The sequence below is a fragment of the Bos indicus x Bos taurus genome, chromosome 26, assembly GCF_003369695.1.
Source record: "Bos indicus x Bos taurus breed Angus x Brahman F1 hybrid chromosome 26, Bos_hybrid_MaternalHap_v2.0, whole genome shotgun sequence".
NCBI lineage: Eukaryota > Metazoa > Chordata > Mammalia > Artiodactyla > Bovidae > Bos > Bos indicus x Bos taurus.
The window spans coordinates 5,443,319-5,464,300 of NC_040101.1; the positions used below are offsets into that span (position 1 = coordinate 5,443,319).

General features: G+C 49.0%; 1 protein-coding gene across 2 annotated transcripts in view; it reads right to left on the minus strand.

Annotated features, from left to right (window-relative positions):
• The window catches only part of DOCK1 (dedicator of cytokinesis 1), a 554,660-nt gene that overhangs the window by 371,964 nt on the left and 161,714 nt on the right, over positions 1–20,982 (minus strand). For both annotated transcript variants that reach the window (XM_027528650.1, XM_027528651.1), the window contains exon 24: positions 1,107–1,177. In XM_027528650.1, the coding sequence (XP_027384451.1) occupies positions 1,107–1,177 (71 nt within the window). The remainder of the gene's footprint in view (positions 1–1,106; positions 1,178–20,982) is intronic.

The window sequence follows — 20,982 nt, forward strand, 5'->3', positions numbered from 1 at the left end:
AAGATGACTCATGAGGCGAGCAGCTCCCCAGGAGCCCCTCGCCCCTCACTCCCAGGGCAGGAGTGACCTACGGTGGACATAAAGTGCAGGAAGGATGACCGCTTTTCATTCTGTTTAACCACCCAGGGGACACATGGCCCTTTACCAATATTTAGGTGGGCTTTGCTGGCTAGTCAAATGGTGCCATCACCTGGGGATAAGTTTACTGTATCAAATGTTAAATCAAGTCGCCAGTCCAGGTTCGATGCATGAGACAGGGCGCTCAGGGCCAGTGCACTGGAATGACCCTGAGGGATGGGATGGGGTGGGAGGTGGGTTCAGGATGGGGGACACATGTATTCCCATGGCTGATTCATGTCAATATATGGCAAAAACCACTACAATATTGTAAAGTCATGAGCCTCCAATTAAAATAAATCAATTAATTTTAAGAAAATCCAATCAAGGATCAGACGAGGACTGTGCTGTGATGTCTGGGGTCACAGAGGCCATGGACCCACTTGCTCACGACACCTCTTTTCCAAATGCAGTGACGTCTGCATGGTATACACCCGAGACTGGGCTTAGACAGCGATGGCAGCAATACTGAAAGCCGAAAGGAAGGACTCCATTGCCAGCGTGACTCCGAGGTCTGACAGCCAATGTCCACCTTGCCTGGAGTTTTGTTTGGTTTGGTTTTGGTTTTACTATAACCTGAACTGACAACCTCTGGCTCCTCTGTCTGAGGTTCACTGCTCTCGGTCAGGAACCCCCGGGAGAGAAGCTGTGTGGAGGAGGTGAGACGCGAACATTAAAGTTCCTGTGTCAAAACATTTAGGTTCTGAAAACAAAACCCAAACCCAAGAACCACATATTGAATTTTCAACTCTAAAGGATGCAAAATGCCAAATTTGTATTATTTAATGCGTGAAGCTAAAATCAATCTTCTAAAGAAACTATTGTGACTGTTGATAAATGATTCCTCTTTCACATAATGAGCTAGAACATGTTCCAGAAGGATCCAGGGCACAGACCTTCATGGACATGAACCAGAACCCTGGGCATCCCATGAACTAAAGGAGTCCAAGCATGGTATGGGGGAAGCCTTCGCCCTGGGTGCTCCTTACCTGAGCTCTTTGGGATCAAATACCAATTTCACATCGTTGACAATAGTTGGCAAGTATTTCAGCGCTGCCCCCTGCAAACCAAGAACAGAGAAGAAGGCTGGGCATCATGCAGTTTGGCAAATGTGAATACAAAATTGCAATCACTATGAAGAACCAGAGGCAGATCAAGAAGGCAACACTTTCCAGATGATGGTTAAACACAACAGAAATAGAGGGGGTAATAAAAAGCCTCTGATCCACAAAACAATGGAGATTTATTACATGGTTATCCTGACACATAATAATAACAACAGCATTAGCTAAAGCCAATATTCTCCGCTTGCTCACTGAATGCCTGAGAAGTGAAAGTTGAAAGTTAGTCGCTCAGTTGTGTCCGACTTTTTGCGACCCCCATGGACTGCAGCCGGTCAGGCTCCTCTGTCCACAGAATTCTCCAAGCAAGAGTACTGGAGTGGGTTGCCAATGAATGCCTATACTGCGCTAATAAGCTTTTATGTGATTTTCTCCTTAACTCTAAGGAAGTTATAGCAAAAGAATACCTGTGCCCTCAAGCCATCAGATGCACTGCAGCCTCACACTGTCAACAGTTACAGTGATTGCCTTTGTTCCATTCCAAAAATGACTGCCTGTATATCTAGGTCTCTTAACTTGGAATCATTTTCTTCTTTAGTACCTTTATTTCCCATATTTATATTCCATATCTTCTAGGAAACCCTACTTTCAAAAAATAAATTGACGGTAATAACGATAGATTCTAATACATGCCCTGCACTATGCTGCTGCTGCTGCTTTAGCCATTAAGTCGTATCTGCCTCTATGCAACTGCATGGACTGCAGCCCGCCGGGTTCTTCTGTCCGTGGGATTTTCTAGGCAGATTGCCATTTCCTCCTCCAGGGGATCTTCTTGGCCCAGGGATTGAACCCATCTCTTCTGCGTTGGCAGGTGGATTCTTTACCACTGAGCCCCCACCTGGGAAGCCCCTGCACTGTGCTAAATCCTTATATAGTTTATCTTTAATTTCAACATAAATCCTACAGGGAGTTAGCTGTGTTGGAAGGCAAGGTAACTGACAATGGGGATGGTAATGACTTTGCCCCTGATCTCGCAGTTAGTACTGAGCTGAGCTAGAATTAAAATTTAGTTCTGTGGGGGGGCGAGGGGGGAATATATGGTGGGAAGCCAGAACCTCAGTGCCCATCATTTATAGCTGGTTGGGGAAAAGTCCTGGAATTTTAGAGTCCTGACCCTGGCTGGGATTGCCCCCCACCCCTGCCTGTCACTCTAAAGGACTCCTTCTATCAGGCTGGGCACCCCCTTCCTGAACGAAATGGAGGGAAACTATTTTCATCCAAATACCTCCAGGGGCTGCAATAAAGCTCAGAATCTAATTGAAAAGAGTACTGGATGAACAGATAGTGCCACACCTATTACCAAAAACAGTTGTCAGCATTGTTTTCCAAAAGCAAGTAGGCAGAAACCCATTTTTAAAAGAATACCCTGAGTGTATATGGTCGACTGGCTTGCAGCAAAGGGACAAAGGCGCCCCCTCCTCCAGCACCAAATGAAATTCCTTCCACACCTCACTCCCTATATAAAAATTCACTTTAAATGGAACTTAGACCCATAGATCTTCTATTCTAAAAACTATAACATGGAAGAAGATACTTGTGAATTTGGGCTAAGCAAAGATTTCTTTCGCATGACAAAAGCATAGTCCATAAAAGAAAAAAAAATTAATCAATTATATGTCATCAAAATAAAGAATTTCTGCTCTTCAAAAGAACTTCTGCTGAGATAACAACAGATGAGCCACACACTAGGAGAAAATAACTGCAAATCACACATATGATAAAGATTTATATCCACCATATACAAAGAATTCTTAAAACTCAATAATAAGAAAGCAATCTTCCACCTAAAATAGGCCAATGATTTTTTGAAGAGGCGCTGTTTACAAAGAAGATCCGTGGGTGACAAATAGGTACGTGACAAGCTGGCCACCAAGGAAATGCAAATTAAAACCACAAAGAGATCCCACTAACATCTACTAGAATCGCTAAGCCAAAATAAAATAAAACTAAAAATCTGACCATACCATGTGCTTTCTGCAGATGCTACAGGTCTGAAAGCAAACTGGATCTGCAAGTTTGAGAAAGCACTCCCCACGCAGCCCAGCAATCACACTCCTGAGAGGGGCCCCACGGAAATGCAAACTCAGGCTCACACAAAACCTTGTGTCTGAATGTGTACTGCTGCTGCTGCGAAGTCTCTTCAGTCGTGTCTGACTCTGTGCATCGACGGCCTGAATGTGTACAGTTACTTGAAATTGTCAAAAACTAGAAACAACCCAAATGTTTTCAAGAGGTGAGTCCCTACAATGGAATACTACTCAGTCATGAAAAATACCAGGATGCTATTACATCTGACACGGATGAAACTCAAGTGCATTCTGAGATGGAAGACAAGCTTAAAGCTTCAAACTGATTCCATTTTTAGAACATTCAAGAAAAGGCACAACTAGAGGGAGGGAGCACACCTCAGGGGCTTCCTGGGGATGGAGTCTGGGGAGAGCTTATCCCTAGTGAAGGACTGAAGAAGGCAGGGGGTGGGCAGAACTCTCCTGTATGACCATGTACAAACTATACCTTACATGTTTAAATGAATAAAAATATATTAACTGGAGGGACAGCCATGGAAAATGCCTGAGAGATTCTTGGACCTTTTAACACTGGTGTCCAAGAGTTAAGCGGTCAGATTCAAATAACTTCAAAGATGAGTTCAGGTTTCCTCTGGTATCACCTGTGAATTTTCTGTAATTGCCAGACACTTCTCTAGGAGCTTGCCTCTCCTGGCAATAAGCCCTCAGCACGGCCAAACGAGAGAGGTCTTCCACCAATGCCTTTCACAGATGAGAAAGTGAAGCCGTTTGCCAGATTGTGGAGCCAGTCTATCCACCTCCAGGGTAAGAGTGAAACCACCCCACAAAAGCTTCCACGCTCCACAGTCAAGATGCTCAAGGCTGGGGAACCCAAGTTTACCTGTCAGTCTGCACTACAGGGCTTCCCTGGTGGCTCAGTGGACAAGAATCCACCTGCCAATGCAGGAGACACGGGCTCAGTCTTTGGTCCGGGAAGGTCCCACGTGTCTCAGAGCCACTAAGCCTGTGCACCACAGCTACTGAGCCTGTTTTAGAGCCTGGGAGTTGCAACTTCTGAGCCCATGAGCTCCAACTGCTGAAGTCCGTGTGCCTTACAGCCTGTGCTCTGTAACAAGAGAAGCCACTGCAATGAGAAGCCTGCACACGGCACTTAAAGAGAAGCCCCCACAAGCAGCAATAAGAGAAAGCCCACGCGCAACAACACCCAGGACAGCCAAAAATAAAATACAAATACATAAATAATTTGTAAAAAAAAAGTCTGCACAACAGACTTATTGGTGCCTTTTCCCCCAGCGGTAACCCCGTCCTTCAATGCCGGCTAGGTCAAGGAATCCCAACTCCGCTCCGAGAGGCAACTTCTGAAAAGAACCTTAAATGGAAACAATTTCATTCCTGTTTCTGAAGTTCTGCTTCAACTACCTCGGAGTTGCTTTGAAAAACTGAAAGATATTTATTGTGACATTTAATAACAAACGTTTGCACCGCTGAGTGCTCAGGCCTGAAACTGTCTTGTCTAGTTTGTGAGGGTCCCCGGGGGGAGAGGACCCATCAGCACCACTCTTTTCATCCTGAACCCCACGAAGCAGCATCTGCCTTCAGCAGGTGATAAATACCAGCTCACGAGGACCGACAGACAGCGGCAAACAAGGCGGGCCTTCGTGGTCCACCCCCGGCTGCCCAGGGCTCCCAGGCTCTGCCACCTGACATCACCGCGATGCCCACAGAGGGAGGGCTGGACCCGCTATGACCCCCAAAGGCTGGTTAACAGGGCATCCTTCCGGGTGATCTGGATCCCAGGGACGTCACGTCTCAGTTCGTGAGGATGACAGAGATCAGAGAAGAACACACACCCACATGGGTCCTGGAGAACACAACAAGGATGGGCAGATGGAACGATGTGAAGGCAGGGCGTGTCTCCTCCACACCCCATCTCCAGCTCCCCATCTCTGGTGGTCCTGGGCTCCACGCCACCCTTCGCTTTGCCGTGGTGACCACTTCAGCCTCTCTCGTCTCTCCTCCAGCCCAGGATCCCAGCCCCTCCCCGCTCAGCTCACCTCCGCCTTCAGGGGAAACCAAAACCCTCAGGAGAAAATGGACAGGCAGCCCTGCCCACCACTCAAGCCGAAACAAGTCTACATGGACGCCCGGCCTCTGCCCATGCTTCCAGGTGAAGGGAGGCAGCACCCGGCCCCACGGAGGGGACCCCCCGCCCCACCGTCTGCTCAAGGGCCGCCTACGTTTCCCACCCAGCACTCTCCAGGGGGCCCAGATCTCACCCCAGCGGCCCCTTCCTGTCACACGTGTGCGCACCCTGAAACCACCCAGAGCCCCACGCCCCGCACCTCCCTGCCCTGTACAGACGGTTCCCAAGCTGAGGGCTCAGTTCTGCCGCCCCACAGGTGCCCCGCAGGCTCCCTGCACCCGCCCTCAGCCGCCACCCCACCTCCATTCCTGCCCGGGCCCCGGGCCCCGGGGACACCAGGTCTGGCCCCAGGTGACTTCCCGTGACACCGCTGTGACCCCTCACCTCCCGGGGCAGCCACCTTCCTCTGTCCCCTGCCCCTCCCTTAAAGGTGGGTGTCCTAGCTGTCCTATTCTAGAGTTTTCGCCTTTGTCCACATACCCCCGGGGAGGACCCCCTCCATCCAGCTTGACTCCTAGTGTCTGTCTCTGGGGTCAGCTCTCTCCTGAGCACCACACACACACACACACACACACACACACACACACACCCAGCAGCTGGGTTCAGGGCAGCCTCACAGAAGCAGCAAACCCCCTGCCTCAGATGAGACCCCACCCCATGCCCTGGTGCTCCAGGCTCAGAGCACTGCACCCTGAAACCCCCAGATCACAGCCTCCTACTCTGTCTTCCCTAAAACCCACTTTGGACCAATCACAGAGCCTGGCAGATCCTCCTGATCCCACACACCTTGCCTTTACTGCTTTCTCCATTCTTAGAGCTCCCACCCTGGTCCAGGCCACTTCTGTGTCCCTCTGTCAGGAAGCCACCCCCTCCCAAGGGAGCTCCCGCCGGCACTCTGAGCCCCTCAAGGTCACGGCCCATTCGCAGCTGGAGCCGCTTTCCTAAGAGGCAAGTCTAACTGACATCTGAGGGCGGTACTGCCCTGCTCCTGACTGCCCAGCAGCCTCCGAGGCCCTGGCCCCACTTCCTCCCCAGCTCTCCCGGTCGGCGGCCTCCAACTCTACCAGCAGGACCCTCTCCAACCATGTGGAGCCTCTCCCAGTCTCCCCCCTGTCCCGGGGCCCTCTGCTAACTCCGAAGCTGTGTCCATGCTGTCCCCTCTTCCTGGGTCACTGTTCCCATCCCTCCTGTCCTTGCCCCCAAACAGAGTTACCTTGGTAACTTCTCAGTCCTCAGCTTAGCCATCGTTCTCTCCAAGGCACACAGATTCCAGGTTAGGCATCCCAAGTGTCTGTCTCGCCCAGACCAGGGCCCCACAGCTGTGGTCTGCCCAAGGACCCTGGACACAGTAGAACCCCCAGGACTCACTAACTGACAGCTGTTTAGTTGCTTAGCCATGTCCGACTCTTTGCGACCCCCTGGACTGTAGTCCCCCAGGCTCCTCTATCCGTGGGATTCTCCAGGCAAGAATACTGGAGTGGGTTGCCATTTCCTTCTCCAGGGCATCTTCCTGACCGAGGGGTCAAACCCGCATCTCTTGGGTCTTCTGCTTTGGCAGGCAGATCCTTTATGGCTAAGCCACCAGGGAGGCTCCACTGACTGACAGACCTTTGCACAACAGCACCTTCATCTTCAAGACTCTCTCCCTCCCTGCTTTCCATGCACAGAAATGGGCCATATCAGCTGATACACGAAATGTATCCCCTCCAGGCTGACCAGCTGCCAGAAGAGGCAGAGCGAACCCTGAGGTTCCCCTACCGACCCCGGGCAGCCTAGGTCTCCTGAAAAAGCACGTGCCATCGCCCACTCTCGCTAAGGGCCCAGCCAGTTTGTTTGGCCCAGTTCTAATATTGGTTCTTTGACGAGATCTCTAAGTGTTTGGGTTTCTGCTTGCGCCTGCAGAAAAAGGCTCTGGGCTCCTTGGTGGAGTCCAGCTGCTCCACTGAATTCAGGTCTCTTTCAAGTGCATGGGGCTGCCACTTCAAGAGCCCCTTGAGATGTGAGCTCCAGGCAGACAAGCCGGGGCTCCTGCCTCTGATGGAGGCGGCTGGGAGGAATCTCACCTGCAGAAGATACCTCCAGAAACGGAAGTCCCCAGTGCAGACAGGACAGGGAGGCAGGCGGCCGACACCCAGGAGCCAGGGCCCCACCCTGGACAAGCACGCCGGCTCCGAGCCAAGCTGTTGCCTGCGCCTTGTAGTGTGTGGACTCAGGAAGAGGGCTTTCCAGATACCTCCCAGTGGGAAAGGATGCAGCCTAACAGTGGTTAACGGGGCAGCCTCCAAAGACGGTCAGGAGGGTGGAGGGTCCCCACAGAGATGATGGGACACCCCCAACTCATCATAAGTGCTCACAGATGACAGCCAGGGCCACCCCTGGGTGAGGAGACCAGAGAGCATGTAGCTGTGTGCAAATGTGAACACACAAACCTTCATGGGGCCTTCCCTGGCCTTCCAAGGCAGGGCGTGTGGGTTCAATCCCTAGTTGGGGGAGCTAAAACCCACACATGCCTCAGGACCTAAAAAACCAAAACATAAAACAGAAGCAACAGTCTAACAAACTCAATAAAGGCTTTCAAAAAATGGTCGGCATGAAAAAAAACAAAAAAACAAACTTCTTCAACGTGCAAAACTCTCCATTCAGTGAAAACCTTTATAAAGTCCTGATTAAAGTGGTAAATAATGTGTAGAATCATTTGCCAACTCTCAGAGACAGGAAGGATAATAGGAATACAGAGCACTGGGGAGGTCTGTTTTCTGCTATTATTTTCTTTACATTGCTTTTGGTAAATCGGTTTCTTTTTCAAACAAAGTCTTGCTCAAAATGTGCAAGGCTGTTTTGAATGGGAGAGGAGAGGCCGGGACCCCACCCAGGCCCTGGCAAGGTTCCCTGTGGGCCATCGGAGGGGCAGCCTCAGTTCCCTGAGGCTGAGGGGCAGGGAGGGGACGGGGCCTCTGGGACGTGCCCAAGACACAGGGCTGAGCTTGGAGGAGGGTCTCTTCCTCTGTGCCCTCTGAGGGCGTGAGCTGGGGACCACATAACCTGGGCGAACACACCCCTGGGATGGGGTCTAAGCAGGAACAGAGACCAGCACAAGAGGAAAGTAGACGAACTCACTGTCTTCAGCTTTGTGTATTCGTCTCCTGCTTTTTAAGTCGTCAATGAACTTATCCATGTTTGCTTTCTAAGGAAGTTTGTTCCTTCAGATTTGACTTTAAATGTACCTAAATTAAGGAAATGGCAGCTTAAGTCCTGGCTGGCATTTCTCTTTGAACTTGGGAAGGCTTTGATCTGTCCACGTGAGGAGGGACTCTAATTCTAAATGTATTTGGGCCTCAAACACAACTGAAAAAAATTGACCCACTGACACACTGAGAGCACACACTTGAATTGCCTGCACACTTGGGCACATAAAGGCTTTAGGTAAAACTGTGAATTACCACCAAAACCTACAATAGGGCTCCCCGCACCACTGAGCAGGGACTGAAAGGCTGCAAGACACAGAGACAAGAAACAAAACTGGGGCGAGTGGCAAAGCTATTTCTACTTCTGTTAGGGGAAGCACGCTGACTGAAACCTCCACCCTGGCCAGGCACCATGGTCACCATTTCCATGAGTTGTCTTATGACAGGAGGTCCTGGTAAGGAACACGGAACTAATAAGCCACCACCGACCGGAAGAGTTCAGGAAAGGTCAAAAGGAGACACCACATGTCCGACCACCTCCCAGAATCCTTCTCTCTGGCATCCATCTTGGCTGGACATGGCGGGCGCCACCAGGAAGGACTCTGAGTCAGAATGACTGGCTAAGGACAACCCAGAAACTAATCCCATCACCATAAAAGCGGAGACTGCGAGCCACATGGCAGAGCAGTTCTCCTGGGTTCCCTTACCCTGTTGCTCTCCACCCAGGCGCCTTTTCCCAATAAAATCTCTTGCCTTGTCAGCACATTTGTCTCCTCGGACATTTCATTTCCGAGTGTTAGACAAGAGCCCAGTTTCAGGCCCTGGAAGGGGTCCCTCTTCCTGCAACTCGTGCATTTAAAAGACAAGCAAGTTGCTGAGTGTCCCTCTTAATATTAGCATCCTCACTTAACATTCAGGCAATCAAGAACTTATGGTATCCACAGACTTACCCTATGATCCAGGAATCCCACTCCTGGGCATTTATACAGATAAAAAACTCTAACCCAAAAAGATACAGGCACACTACTGTTCACAGCAGCACTATCCATAATAGCCAAGGCATAAGCAACCTAGACGTCCGTTGCCAGATGAACGCATAAAGAGGATGTGGTGTATATACACAGTGGAATTCTGCTCATCAGTAAGAAAATGAAATAATGCCATCTGCAGCAACATGGATGGATCTGGAGATGGTCACATCAACTGAAGTAAGTCAAACACAGAAGGTCAAGTGTCATATGCTGTCATTTATGTGTGGAATCTAAAACAAAATGATATAAAAGAAAGTGAAAAGCGTTCATCACTCAGTCGCATCCAACTCTTTGTGACCCCACGGACTGTAGCCCACCAGGCTCCTCTGACCGGGGGATTTTCTAGGCAAGAATACTGGAGTGGGTTGCCATTCCCTTCTCTAGGGGCTCTTTCTGACCCAGGGATTGAAGCCGGTCTCCTGCCTTGCAGGCAGATTCTTTACCACTTGAGCCACTAGGGAAGCCTGATACAGAAGAACTTACTACAAAACAAAAATAGACTCATAGAAAGCAAATGTGTAGTTACCAAAGAGGATTAGGGAGGAGTCATTTAGGAGTTTGGAACTAGCACACTACCCTGTATAAAACAGATCAACAATAAGGGCTTTATAGCACAAGGAACTATACTCAGTATCTTATAATAACCTACATGGAAAAGAATCTGAAAAAGAATATACATGCATATATAGGCGTGTGTGTGTGTGTAACAGAACCCCTATGCTGTACACTTGAAACTAACGCAACATTGTAAATGAATTATACAGCTTAAAAGAGAGAGAGAGAATCATCTCTGAGAAGGGTAACAATAAAGTATAATTTAAAGTTAAAAAAAAAACTCATGATATCATAACTCTGAGGAAGCAAAGTGTGGTCAGAACTGAATTAAATGGACAGAAAACACACTGAAACCAAAGTCGTAGAGACAAAGAAATGAAACGCATAGAAGAACTATGAAATGGCAGGAAATGCCCTAAGTTTGCTAATTGCCGGAACACTTCAGGTTAAAGAAATTACATTTTATACTCTTCTCTAAGCAAATTTAATTGTCATGCATCTCATGAGAATGCCAACTTAATCCAAACTGTAAAACAAAACAAAAAAAACATATTTTCCATCTAGTATTGGTTGAATGTTGTAAGTGTCTCTCTGTCTAAAAATATTACTACTGATGAAGATTAATAGACACTATTTTAGGGTAAAGTTCAGGCTACATTATTCAGTATAATTATTTTAATTAAACCCATTAGCATATCTTTATATAAGATTACAAGAGCTATCGGTGATACAAAATAAGTTTTTCTTGAATAATGTATGAAGCAATTATTAATTTACATATTTCTCCAGAATATGCATAAAAATGATTCCATTTGGAGGTTTGAAGTTAAAATATATACGGTCCACAAATTCTCCTTTCAGACTTCAACGTTCCATCTTTGGAAGATGTGGGACATGGCCAAAGAGGCTCAGAAGAACCAGGCTCATAAGCAGTTAGCAAACTTTGAGCGTTTCCTGTCGTTTCATGGTTCTTTTAGCTGTTTCATTTCTTTCTCTCTAGGACTTTGGTTTCAGTGTTTTCTGTCCATTTGATTCAGTTCTGACCACACTTTCCTTCCTCAGGGTTGTGAAACCATGAGTTTTGCTGTTTTTTTTAACTTTCCTGATACAGATAAGTGTAATAAGACCAGTTCAGCCAAGAGGTGCCCCTGGACCAGAGCTTGCATCTTTCATAGGGAATAAATTAAACAGAGCAGATGACTGGACATGATGGCTTCATGCAGTTAAATGATGGAAACACGTTGGAGAGATTCCAGAATGTGACAGTCTGAGCCACAGTTAGACACATAAGAATCCAGAACAAAACGAAAGACAATGCTTCTGTTCCTTACACCGCATTCAATCAAGACTACCTACATCTTCTGTGTCTTAACTCAAAAAATACCTCTTCTCTTTGTAACCAAGCTTCCTTGAAGCAGACTCTGGTCTTTCAAATAGCATTCCCCATCTCAAACGCCAACGCGTCAGTTCATGCAATCCTGAATGACAAGTGAGCAGTCAGAGGAAATCACTAGAGGAGTGATTCATGGAGCAGTTTCAGGTTTCACTATCACAAAGTCCAAACCAAAAAGTTAACAAGGAAAGCATTCTTCAGTGAACCCAATGCAAGCTCCTACTCTTAAAAATCTATTTGTTATGGCCAATAGGCATGAAATGGTGGTCAACATCACTAACCATTAGTGCAAATTAGCCTCAGTGAGATGTTACTTCACATCCATAAAGATGGCTACTATCAAAAAACCAAAAATAGCAGGTGTGGGCAAACACACTGAAGCCCTTGTGCACTGTTGATGGGAAGGGGAATGGTATAGCCATTAAGGAAAACAGTATGCTGCTGCTGCTGCTAAGTCCCTTGAGTTGTGTCCAACTCTGTGTGACCTCATAGACGGCAGCCCACCAGGCTCCTCCGTCCATGGGATTCTCCAGGCAAGAGCACTGGAGTGGGGTGCCACTGCCTTCTCCAAGGAAAACAGTATGGAGGCTCTCAAAAAATTAAAACCAGAGCTACCATATTGTTGTTGTTCAGATGCTAAGTCATGTCCAATTCCTCGAGACCCCATGGACTGCAGCATACCAAGCTTCCCTGTCCTTCACTATCTCCCAGAGTTTGCTCAAACTCATGTCCATTGAGTCGGTGATGCCATCCAACCATCTCATGCTCTGTTGCCCACTTCTCCTCCTGCCCTCAATATTCCCCAGCATCAAGGTTTTTTCCAATGAGTCGGCTCTTCATATCAGGTGGCCAAAGTATTGGAGCTTCAGCTTCAGCATTAGCCCTTCCCAGTGAACATTTGGGGTTGATTTCCTTTAGAATTGACTGGTTTGATCTCCTTGCACATCTTTAGAGACATCACTTTACCCACAAAGGTCCATATAGTCAAAGCTATGGTTTCTCCAGTAATCATGTACAGATGTGAAAGTTGGACCATAAAGAAGACTGGGCACCTAAGAACTGCTGCTTTCAAACTGTGGTATTGGAGAAGACTCTTGAGAACTACCATATGATCCAACAATCCCATCTTGGGTGTTTATTCAAAAGAAATGGAAGCAGAGTATGAACGATACATAGACACATCTCTACTCACTGCAGCCTTATACACAACTGCCAAGAGGTGGAAGCAATGCAAACATCCATCCACAGATGAATGAATAAAGAAAACATGTTGATACACACCATGAAACATAAGTCAGTCTCAAAAACAAAGGTGATTCTGATGCACGCTACTAGACAGATGAACTTGAGGGACATTATGCTAAGTGAAATAAGCCAGTACAAAAGGTCAAGGGCTGTATGATTCCACTTATATCTAAAGCAAACTCACAGGAACCAAAAGCAGGATTGTTGTGGCCAGGGGCAGGGGCTGGGGAGTGGTTTCTAAAGGGGACAGAGTTTAAAGTATTGCAAGATGAAAACCTTATAGAGATCTAGTGAATATAACTACACCATTGAACTGTACACTTAAAAAACTTTCGATGGTAAATTGCATGTTACCTTGCTTTTATTAGAATTAAAATGAAACAGATAAAGAACGTGTTATGCCTCCCCTGGAGAACATCCACAGTGAGGAAAGGTCTCACCGTGCTTCTCACAGGTCATTTTCACTGGGCAGGTCCACTTTTACGACCCCTGGCTCCAGCCCATCAAATGTCAGGTAATCTTACACAGCACACACACACACATACACGGACAGACTCACTGTCACAATTGAACGATGTCTCTGACTTTCCCAAACAGCCCCTGATTAAGCACCACCAGGTTAGACAGGAGCCTCCCTCCTGTGTGACTGCCTCACAAACGGTCCCCAGAGGGCAGAAGCCCTCAGTCCTTCGGTCAGTTGGGCCTCTGGAGGGAGGAGCTAGCCCCCTCTGCACTACACAAGGATGCGCCCGTGGATGGAGACCGTGGGGAAGCAGGGGTCATGTGCTCCGTCCTGTCTCCCTCCTGTCAGTGGTTAAGACTCACTCCTGGAGAGACCTCCTACACCTGTTTCATCCTGGTTCCCCTATTCTGGGCACTCAGGGTCCCAGGAGAGTTTGGTCAAGGATGGAAGGAACCGGAAGATGACAAAGGGCCAGGGAGCCGCCCTGACTCAGGGAGTGAGGCCAGGCTGAGACGCTCAGCAGAGCACAGGGGTCCCCGGAGCTGGGACCCAGTGGCAGGACCACGTAGCACTAAGTACACAGCAAGAGAAAGAGAAGGGGACCCATTAGCACCTTCCAGAACAAAGCCTGCTTCTTTGGAGTCACTGTGCTCTCCTCAGCCTTCTAAAACCCATTTGCTAGGAACTGACTCATGCAAAACAGAGGAGTCTTACCGGAATCTCGGCAAGAACAAATCCGAATTAAATTATGAACTTCTTTTTTTTTCACTTTTTACCAGCATAGCCATATAGTGAGGAGGCCCAGCAAGAAGGGGGCAATCCTTTGAACAGGCCTCCGCTGCCTCCAAATTGGTGAAAATTGGTTACCTGTCTAGACAGTTTCCAGGAAGCAAAGCATGCCTTTCAAATGATGGCAATTCCCTGAAACACACTTGAAATTCAGAGAGGAAAATGGTCTGTTCAGAGCATCTTAAGGGCCGGCACCACAGTGAGGCAGTTTGGAAAACAGCGACTGAAGGACACGACATATCACCTTTGTGTTCTACTCATGCACTGAAAACTCTCACGACGGAGACTTGGAGGAACATAAGCGGGTGGGCCAAGGGGCCCGGCAGAGAAGGCAGGATGCAGGAGGGAGCCTGCCTCTCTCTGCCCTCCCAGCACCTCCCACTGCTCCCAAGCCCCAGCCTACCCCAACTACTCCCAGAAAAACCATTAGAGATGATGGTCAAGGCTATGGAGACACTCAGCATCAGACACAGCCAAACAGGTAAAGAAAGTCCTCTCGTGGAAAGAGAGGAAACCGTGAAACAAACAAGGGCCCGACACTCAGAGCCAGGCCCTCCCTCCCACTCCTGCCCTAAGCCCACGCCCTGCACACACTGGCTGCCCTGTACCCAAGGCACAAACCAGCCCGTAGTGCGTAGAACTATGTCCCCTCCTCAACAAAGCATGTCCCACTGCTAACCTCAGGGACCACAGAAGCAAACATACTTAGAAATAGGGACTCGGCAGCTGAAATCAAATTAAGATGAGCGCACACTAGATCAGGGTTGTTTATTTATTCACTGGGCTTCTCAGGTGGCTCAGCAGTTAAGAACCCTCTTGCCAATGTAGGAGACATGGCTTCGATCACTGGGTCAGGAAGATCCCCTGAAGAAGGAAATGGCAACCCAGTCCAGTATTCTTGCCTGCAGAATCCCACAGACAGAGGAGCCTGGTGGGCTACAGTCCATAGGGCCGCAGAGAGTCAGACATGACTTAGCAACTATACCACCACAAGCTGGAGGAGAAGAGAGAAGACCCTCAGAGTCTTCAGAGAGAAGGTGGCCCTGCAGACGCTTCCAGAAGCATGAGAGAACACATTTCTGAAGCTTTAAGCCATCCAGACTGCGCTCATTTCTTAAGGCAGTCCTGGGAAATGAACGCACCTCCCATCCCAGGACCAAAGGAAAAGACTTCTCCCGCTCCCTCTAGTGAAAGATGAAAGTGAACTTTTATTTTCCATCTGTCTCCAACCAACAGTTTTGCAAAATAAAATTAAGATGATTTTCCAGTAAACCAAAATGCCACTTGGATGACATAGCAATGTCCATTACTGCAGACGTCTGTCAGCATTTACTGTCAATGCTCCTGCTGATCACACTCGGAGGAATAAACCATGCACAGCAAGGGTTTGAGACCACCTGCTTTGAGTGACACAAAGAGCAGCAGGTCCAAGCACCCACACCCCCCCAGCAGGGGGAGGGACAGGCCTTGATCAGGGGTGACACCCCTGACAATCCAGAGCCGAGAGACACACCATAGCTGCATCCCGCAGTCTGCTCCTTTTATCCCAAAGTTGGCCCCTGAACCCCGAGGTAGGGCAGTATTGATTTCTCTTGGTTTCTCCCAGAGGATGAATCTTGTGAGAATGAAATGGGAACCTGCAGGGAAGAGGTCTGATGCACGGCCATGCTCAATCATTTCCTAGAAGACAGGGTTCAAGTCTTCTTGGCCCAGGGGCCCTCCCATGTCACAGGTTCCACGATTTAGGAGGCTGTAAATAATGCTGATGTTGCCATCTTTGATTAGGAATCCTGGGTTTTGACAGGAAGCCCTCCTGGAAAAATATATCTGTTGTGATTTCTAACTTCTCAAGATTGATTTGCTGTCCCGTGACTCTGACCTCACGTGTCCTCCTCTTCGTTCCGGACACCCCCTTTCCTGCTCAGGGAAAAACGCTGCGTGAACTTGAACCCCTTGGGCCTCGAATCTCAGTGAAGATCCTAGATGTCCAAAAACATCAAAGACGGCCCTGCATTTGCCCTAGAGAGAAAGGTTTCACATAAAGAAGGAGGGGGCACGTTTCCACATCAACTTGCATATGTAATTCAGTTCATACAAGAAAAAGAAATGCCCATTCCTCAAGGAATTAAAGAGAATTATCGTATGACCCAGCAGTCCACGCTCAACTCTCTCTCTGAAGAACAAAAACAGGTGTTACAAGAAAACCTTGTAGCAGACTGTTCATAGTAGTAGGACTCACAATAGTCAAAAAGTGAGAACTAATGTCCATCAACTGATGAATGGATATAGTCTATTCATAACATAGAAATATGATTCTGCCATAAAACTGAAGGAAGTACTGACACAGGCTACAACACAGATGAACCCTGAAAATATACTAAGAGGCCAAGAGACAAACAGATGTGGAAAACAAACATATGGACACCAAGGTAGGGGAAAGAGGGCTGGGATGAACTGCGAGATTGCAATTGACATATATACACTATTGATATTAATACTATGGAAAAAATAGGTCCATACAGTAAAGGCTATGGTCTTTCCAGTTGTGAGAGTTGGATCATAAAGAAGGCAGGAACACCGAAGAACTGATGCTTTCAAACTATGGTGCTGGAGAAGACTCTTGAGAGTCCCTTGGACTATAGGGAGATTAAACCAGTCAATCTTAAAGGAAATCAACCCTTAATACCCTTTGGAAGGACTGATGCTGAAGCTAAAGCTTCAACAGTTTGGCCACCTCATGCAAACAGTCAACTCACTGGAAAAGACCCTGATGCTGGGAAAGACTGAAGGCAGGAGGAGGGGAAGGCAACAAAGGATGAGATGGTTGGCTGGCATCACCAATGCAATGGCATGAACTTGGGCAAAACTCCAGGAGATGGTGAGGGACAGGGAGGCCTGGCATGCTGCCAGGGGTAGCGAAGAGTCGGACACGACTTGGTGACTGAACAACCATAACAATAACATACATAACTAATGAAAACCTACTGCAGAGCATAGGGAACCCTACTCAGTGCTTTGTGGTGACCTACATTGGAAGGAAATCCAAAAAAAGGGGGATATATGTATATGTATAGCTGATTCACTTTGCTGTACAGCAGAAACACGTTACTGCAGTTAAAATTATACCCCAACACTAACTAAAATCCAATAAAAAATTTAATAAAGAAGCCAGACCTAAGAGGCCACACACTTCACTGTGTCACCTACACGACCCACCCAAAATAGGCACATTCTTAGAGAAAGCAGATGAGAGATGGCCAGGGGCTGAGGGAGGGGGGACAGGGAGTGATCCTCACAGGTTTCCTTCTGGGTGGTGAAAATGCACGGGAACCAGATAGCGGTGACGGGCTCACAGTATCATGAGTGTACTAAGGGGTCGCCTTTAAATGGCTAAGATGGTAAATTTTACCTATGTACATTTCACCACCAGAAAACTAATTGAAAAAAAAAAAAAAAAAAACAGAATGTGCTGTTCCCTACCCCACCCCCACCGACTATAAATGGCACACAGGACCGCCCTTTCTTTACTTAGTGATTCAGAGGCACTGTCTGTCCCTCGAGCTGTAACACGGGGGACTGACCCTCATGATGGTTTCCAGCCAAAACAGACCAGCACCCTGGAAACAGCAGAGTGCCTCAAACTTCCTCCAAAATGAGGCATGAAATTAGTCACCGCAATGATGATTCCAATGTCACTGCCTGGTTCACCGGGAAAGCCACGTCTCGCCTGGAGCAAGCCACCATCAGCGCTTTAATTAAAGCAAAATGCGAGACAATCCGCTAAAGCATAAGTCCACGGAAACCAGAAAGGAGAGGCATGCAGACTTCCCAACACCGACCATTGTCCTGAAATGTCACCCCGGAGACCCCTCTACAGACTCTTCCATAGCTGCATCTCGGCAACCAGTGACGAGGCAGGTCAGAGGATTTAAACCACGCGCACAAATTAAGAACTCTGTAAAAATGTACTCAGAGGCAGAGAAAGGGGAATTTTTATCAATGCTGTCCAAAAAAGAAAAGCTCGGGGTTAGGTAATTAAAAATATTTCCGCAGGTCAGTCTCTTCTTCTCCAAAGGAAAAGTTGGTCGGGAAGACTAACTATGGCTATTCCAGACACCAGCTCTGGGCGACGTCTCTCCTGGAGACCCGAGTGCCCGGTCCCCTGCTCGCCCGCCCACCCCTTACCCCACGGCCACCTTGGCCTCTCAGCCAACCATCCCCGTGGTCTGGAAAGGCAGGGCCGGCCCGGAGCCGGGACACAGGCAGCGGCCTCCCCTGGCCGGGGATTACTCTCCTAGAATCTTCCGTGCAGGGCGCCTGACTCCTCAGTTATCCCGAGGTTCCCCAGAACCGGAAGAGGTTCCCCAGAACCGGAAGAGGTTCCCCAGAACCGGAAGAGGTTCCCCAGAACCGGAAGAGGTTCCCCAGAACCGGAAGCATGCTGCCATGGCGGGTAGACAGAGGAATGGAAGGAAATACAGTGGGTGCACCGAGGACGTGAAAGCAGAAAAGGAGGGGGGCTGAGACCAGCCAGCAAGGAGGGGGATGGCTGAGGAAGCCGTGGGTCCATCTGTCCTTCTGTCTGCATGGAAGAGGGGGACGGCGAGGAGCTCGTGGGCCTGCTCCAGGAACACAGGGGCTCAGAAGGGACGGGGCCCCAGGACAGGGCTCCATGGGCCCAGAGGAACAGGCACGGGAGGAGGAAGTCACAGAGAGAACAAAGCGGGTGGAGCCCCGAGGACAAAGGAAACCTCAGCAGTGTTGTTTCCAGGAGAAAAGGGTCAAGGGCCTGGATCATGCTCTGGCCACCTCGACAAGATCCCTTCCCCTGGACGGCAGGTGAATCGGGGTGAGGAGGAGGCTAGGAGGTCAAAACCAAGCTCAGGAAACTCATCGGTACTTGCAGTTACAGGGGTGAGTCAATAAGGGATGTTATAGCATCCATGGACCAAGTGACTTCCAGAAGCCCCAGACCAAGGTGTCAGCAGGTGGGCACCCCCTTGGCTTGTAGACAACTTCCTCCTCCCTGTGGGTTTCCTATGTGTCCATGACTTTTTTTTTTTTAAGTTTTTTTTTTTTTTTTTTTGATGTGGACCATTTGTAAAGTCTACTGAATTTGTTACAGTACTGCTTCTGTTTTACATTTCGTATTCTGGCCCCGAGGCATCTGGGATCTTAACTCCCCAAGCCACACACCCCAACATTGGAAGGCGAAGTCTCAACCACTGGACCACCAGGGAAGTCCCGGTCCATGTCGATTCCCTCCTCTCACAAGGGCATACGGGAACAGGGCCACCCTAACTACCTCACTTCCCCTTAATTGCCTCCCTAAAAGCTCTGTCTCCAAATACAGTCATACTCGGAAGGACTCAGAACAGAGCTTCCAGTATGGATTTGCTGGCTGCACAATTCAGCCCAAACGTACTGTTACCTCTTCTCCCTTCTTTGTGCAAATGTACTTGTTTATTCATAAAAAGATGCTTTTTCCTCTACTTAATGGCATTCTCATTGTTATAAGTTGTTCAGCATAGAGCACAGACAAAACCTCTTTTGAAAGAAAGTGGGGAAAGCTCAAAATCTGCCAACAAATGCATTCTTTCAGAAGTACCTTCTCCAACCACCCCCACCCCAGCCACAGAGCATACAAGCTCCCACCAGGACCACACACAGATCCCTGGCGCCCTGGCCTCTGACAACAGCACCTCACAGGTCCCTGGGGAATCAGTCCTGGCGATTAGAGCCCACGGGTTATGAAACATCAGAGTGTCTTGAGGCCAGAGACTGTGCTTCTGTTCATGACTGAATTCACCACAAGGCGCCCAGCATCTGGCACCCGGGAGAGGTTGGGGCACACTGGTGATCATGGTGGGGTGGGGTGGGGGAGGTTCTGTCTAGTTCCTGCTGGCTGCTGGACAAGATGGAGAACAAAGTCCAGAGCAGGCTGCTGCCCGGCCGATGTTCTCGAGAGCAACACCGTCCCCACCCAGGAGCAGACGTCATCTGGATGTCAAGACCTGAAGAGCTGGCCGGGGGGCTGTGATGACACACAGAGCAGGCGCACACGACAGAAGGGCAGACCAAGAAAGACGGCCCCTCTGCACACAGGGCCCTTCCTCCCACTGGGTCTGCTCACCAGCCCTCCCCTGCCCTCCACGCCAGCTCAGGAGCCCCCACATACTGGGACTAGTGAAGTCGCTCAGTCGTATCCGACTCTGCAACCCCATGGACTGTAGCCTACCAGGCTCCTCCATCCATGGGATCCTCCAGGCAAGAGTACTGGAGTGGGTCGCCACTTTTCCTTCTCCAGGGGATATTCCCGAGCCAGAGATTGAACCCAGGTCTCCCACATTGCAGGCAGATGCTTTATCCTCTGAGCCACCTGCCTGTGTCCAGTTCCACCTTCTGCTGTGCCCAGGCCACCTCCCAACAAGTGGGCTGGAAAGTTCTCCCTCCTGCCCACTCCGCCATCTGCACCCGCTTTGCTCAGGGCCTCCTCCACCAGGTTGAGGCACCCATAGCCCTGCAGTGCTCCCCAAAAGATGCTGATTGGGGGCTTTTCCCAGGAGAGCAGGGAGATGGTGCCCGTGTTCTTTATAGCCCAGCAGAGCCTGAAGAGCTCTCCATAGATACAGCTTCCGCCACTGCAGACACCCAGTAGGTGGGCCAGCCTGGCTCAGTCTCTTCTCTGCTGAGCACCTTCAGGGACCTGGAACTCCAAGATGCCCAAGTCCCAGCTTCTTTCCCGAACACACGAGACAGCCACAGCCTGGCCACTCCCCGAAGACTTATCTATCCCCCAGCCACGTTCCAGCCACATTTCTCTCCTTCCAGATTCCAGAGAAAGCCAGGTGGTCCCCCATCTGCCCCTTGGCATCTACCACCCCTGCTCCCTGACTCACTCCCTGAGCCCCTG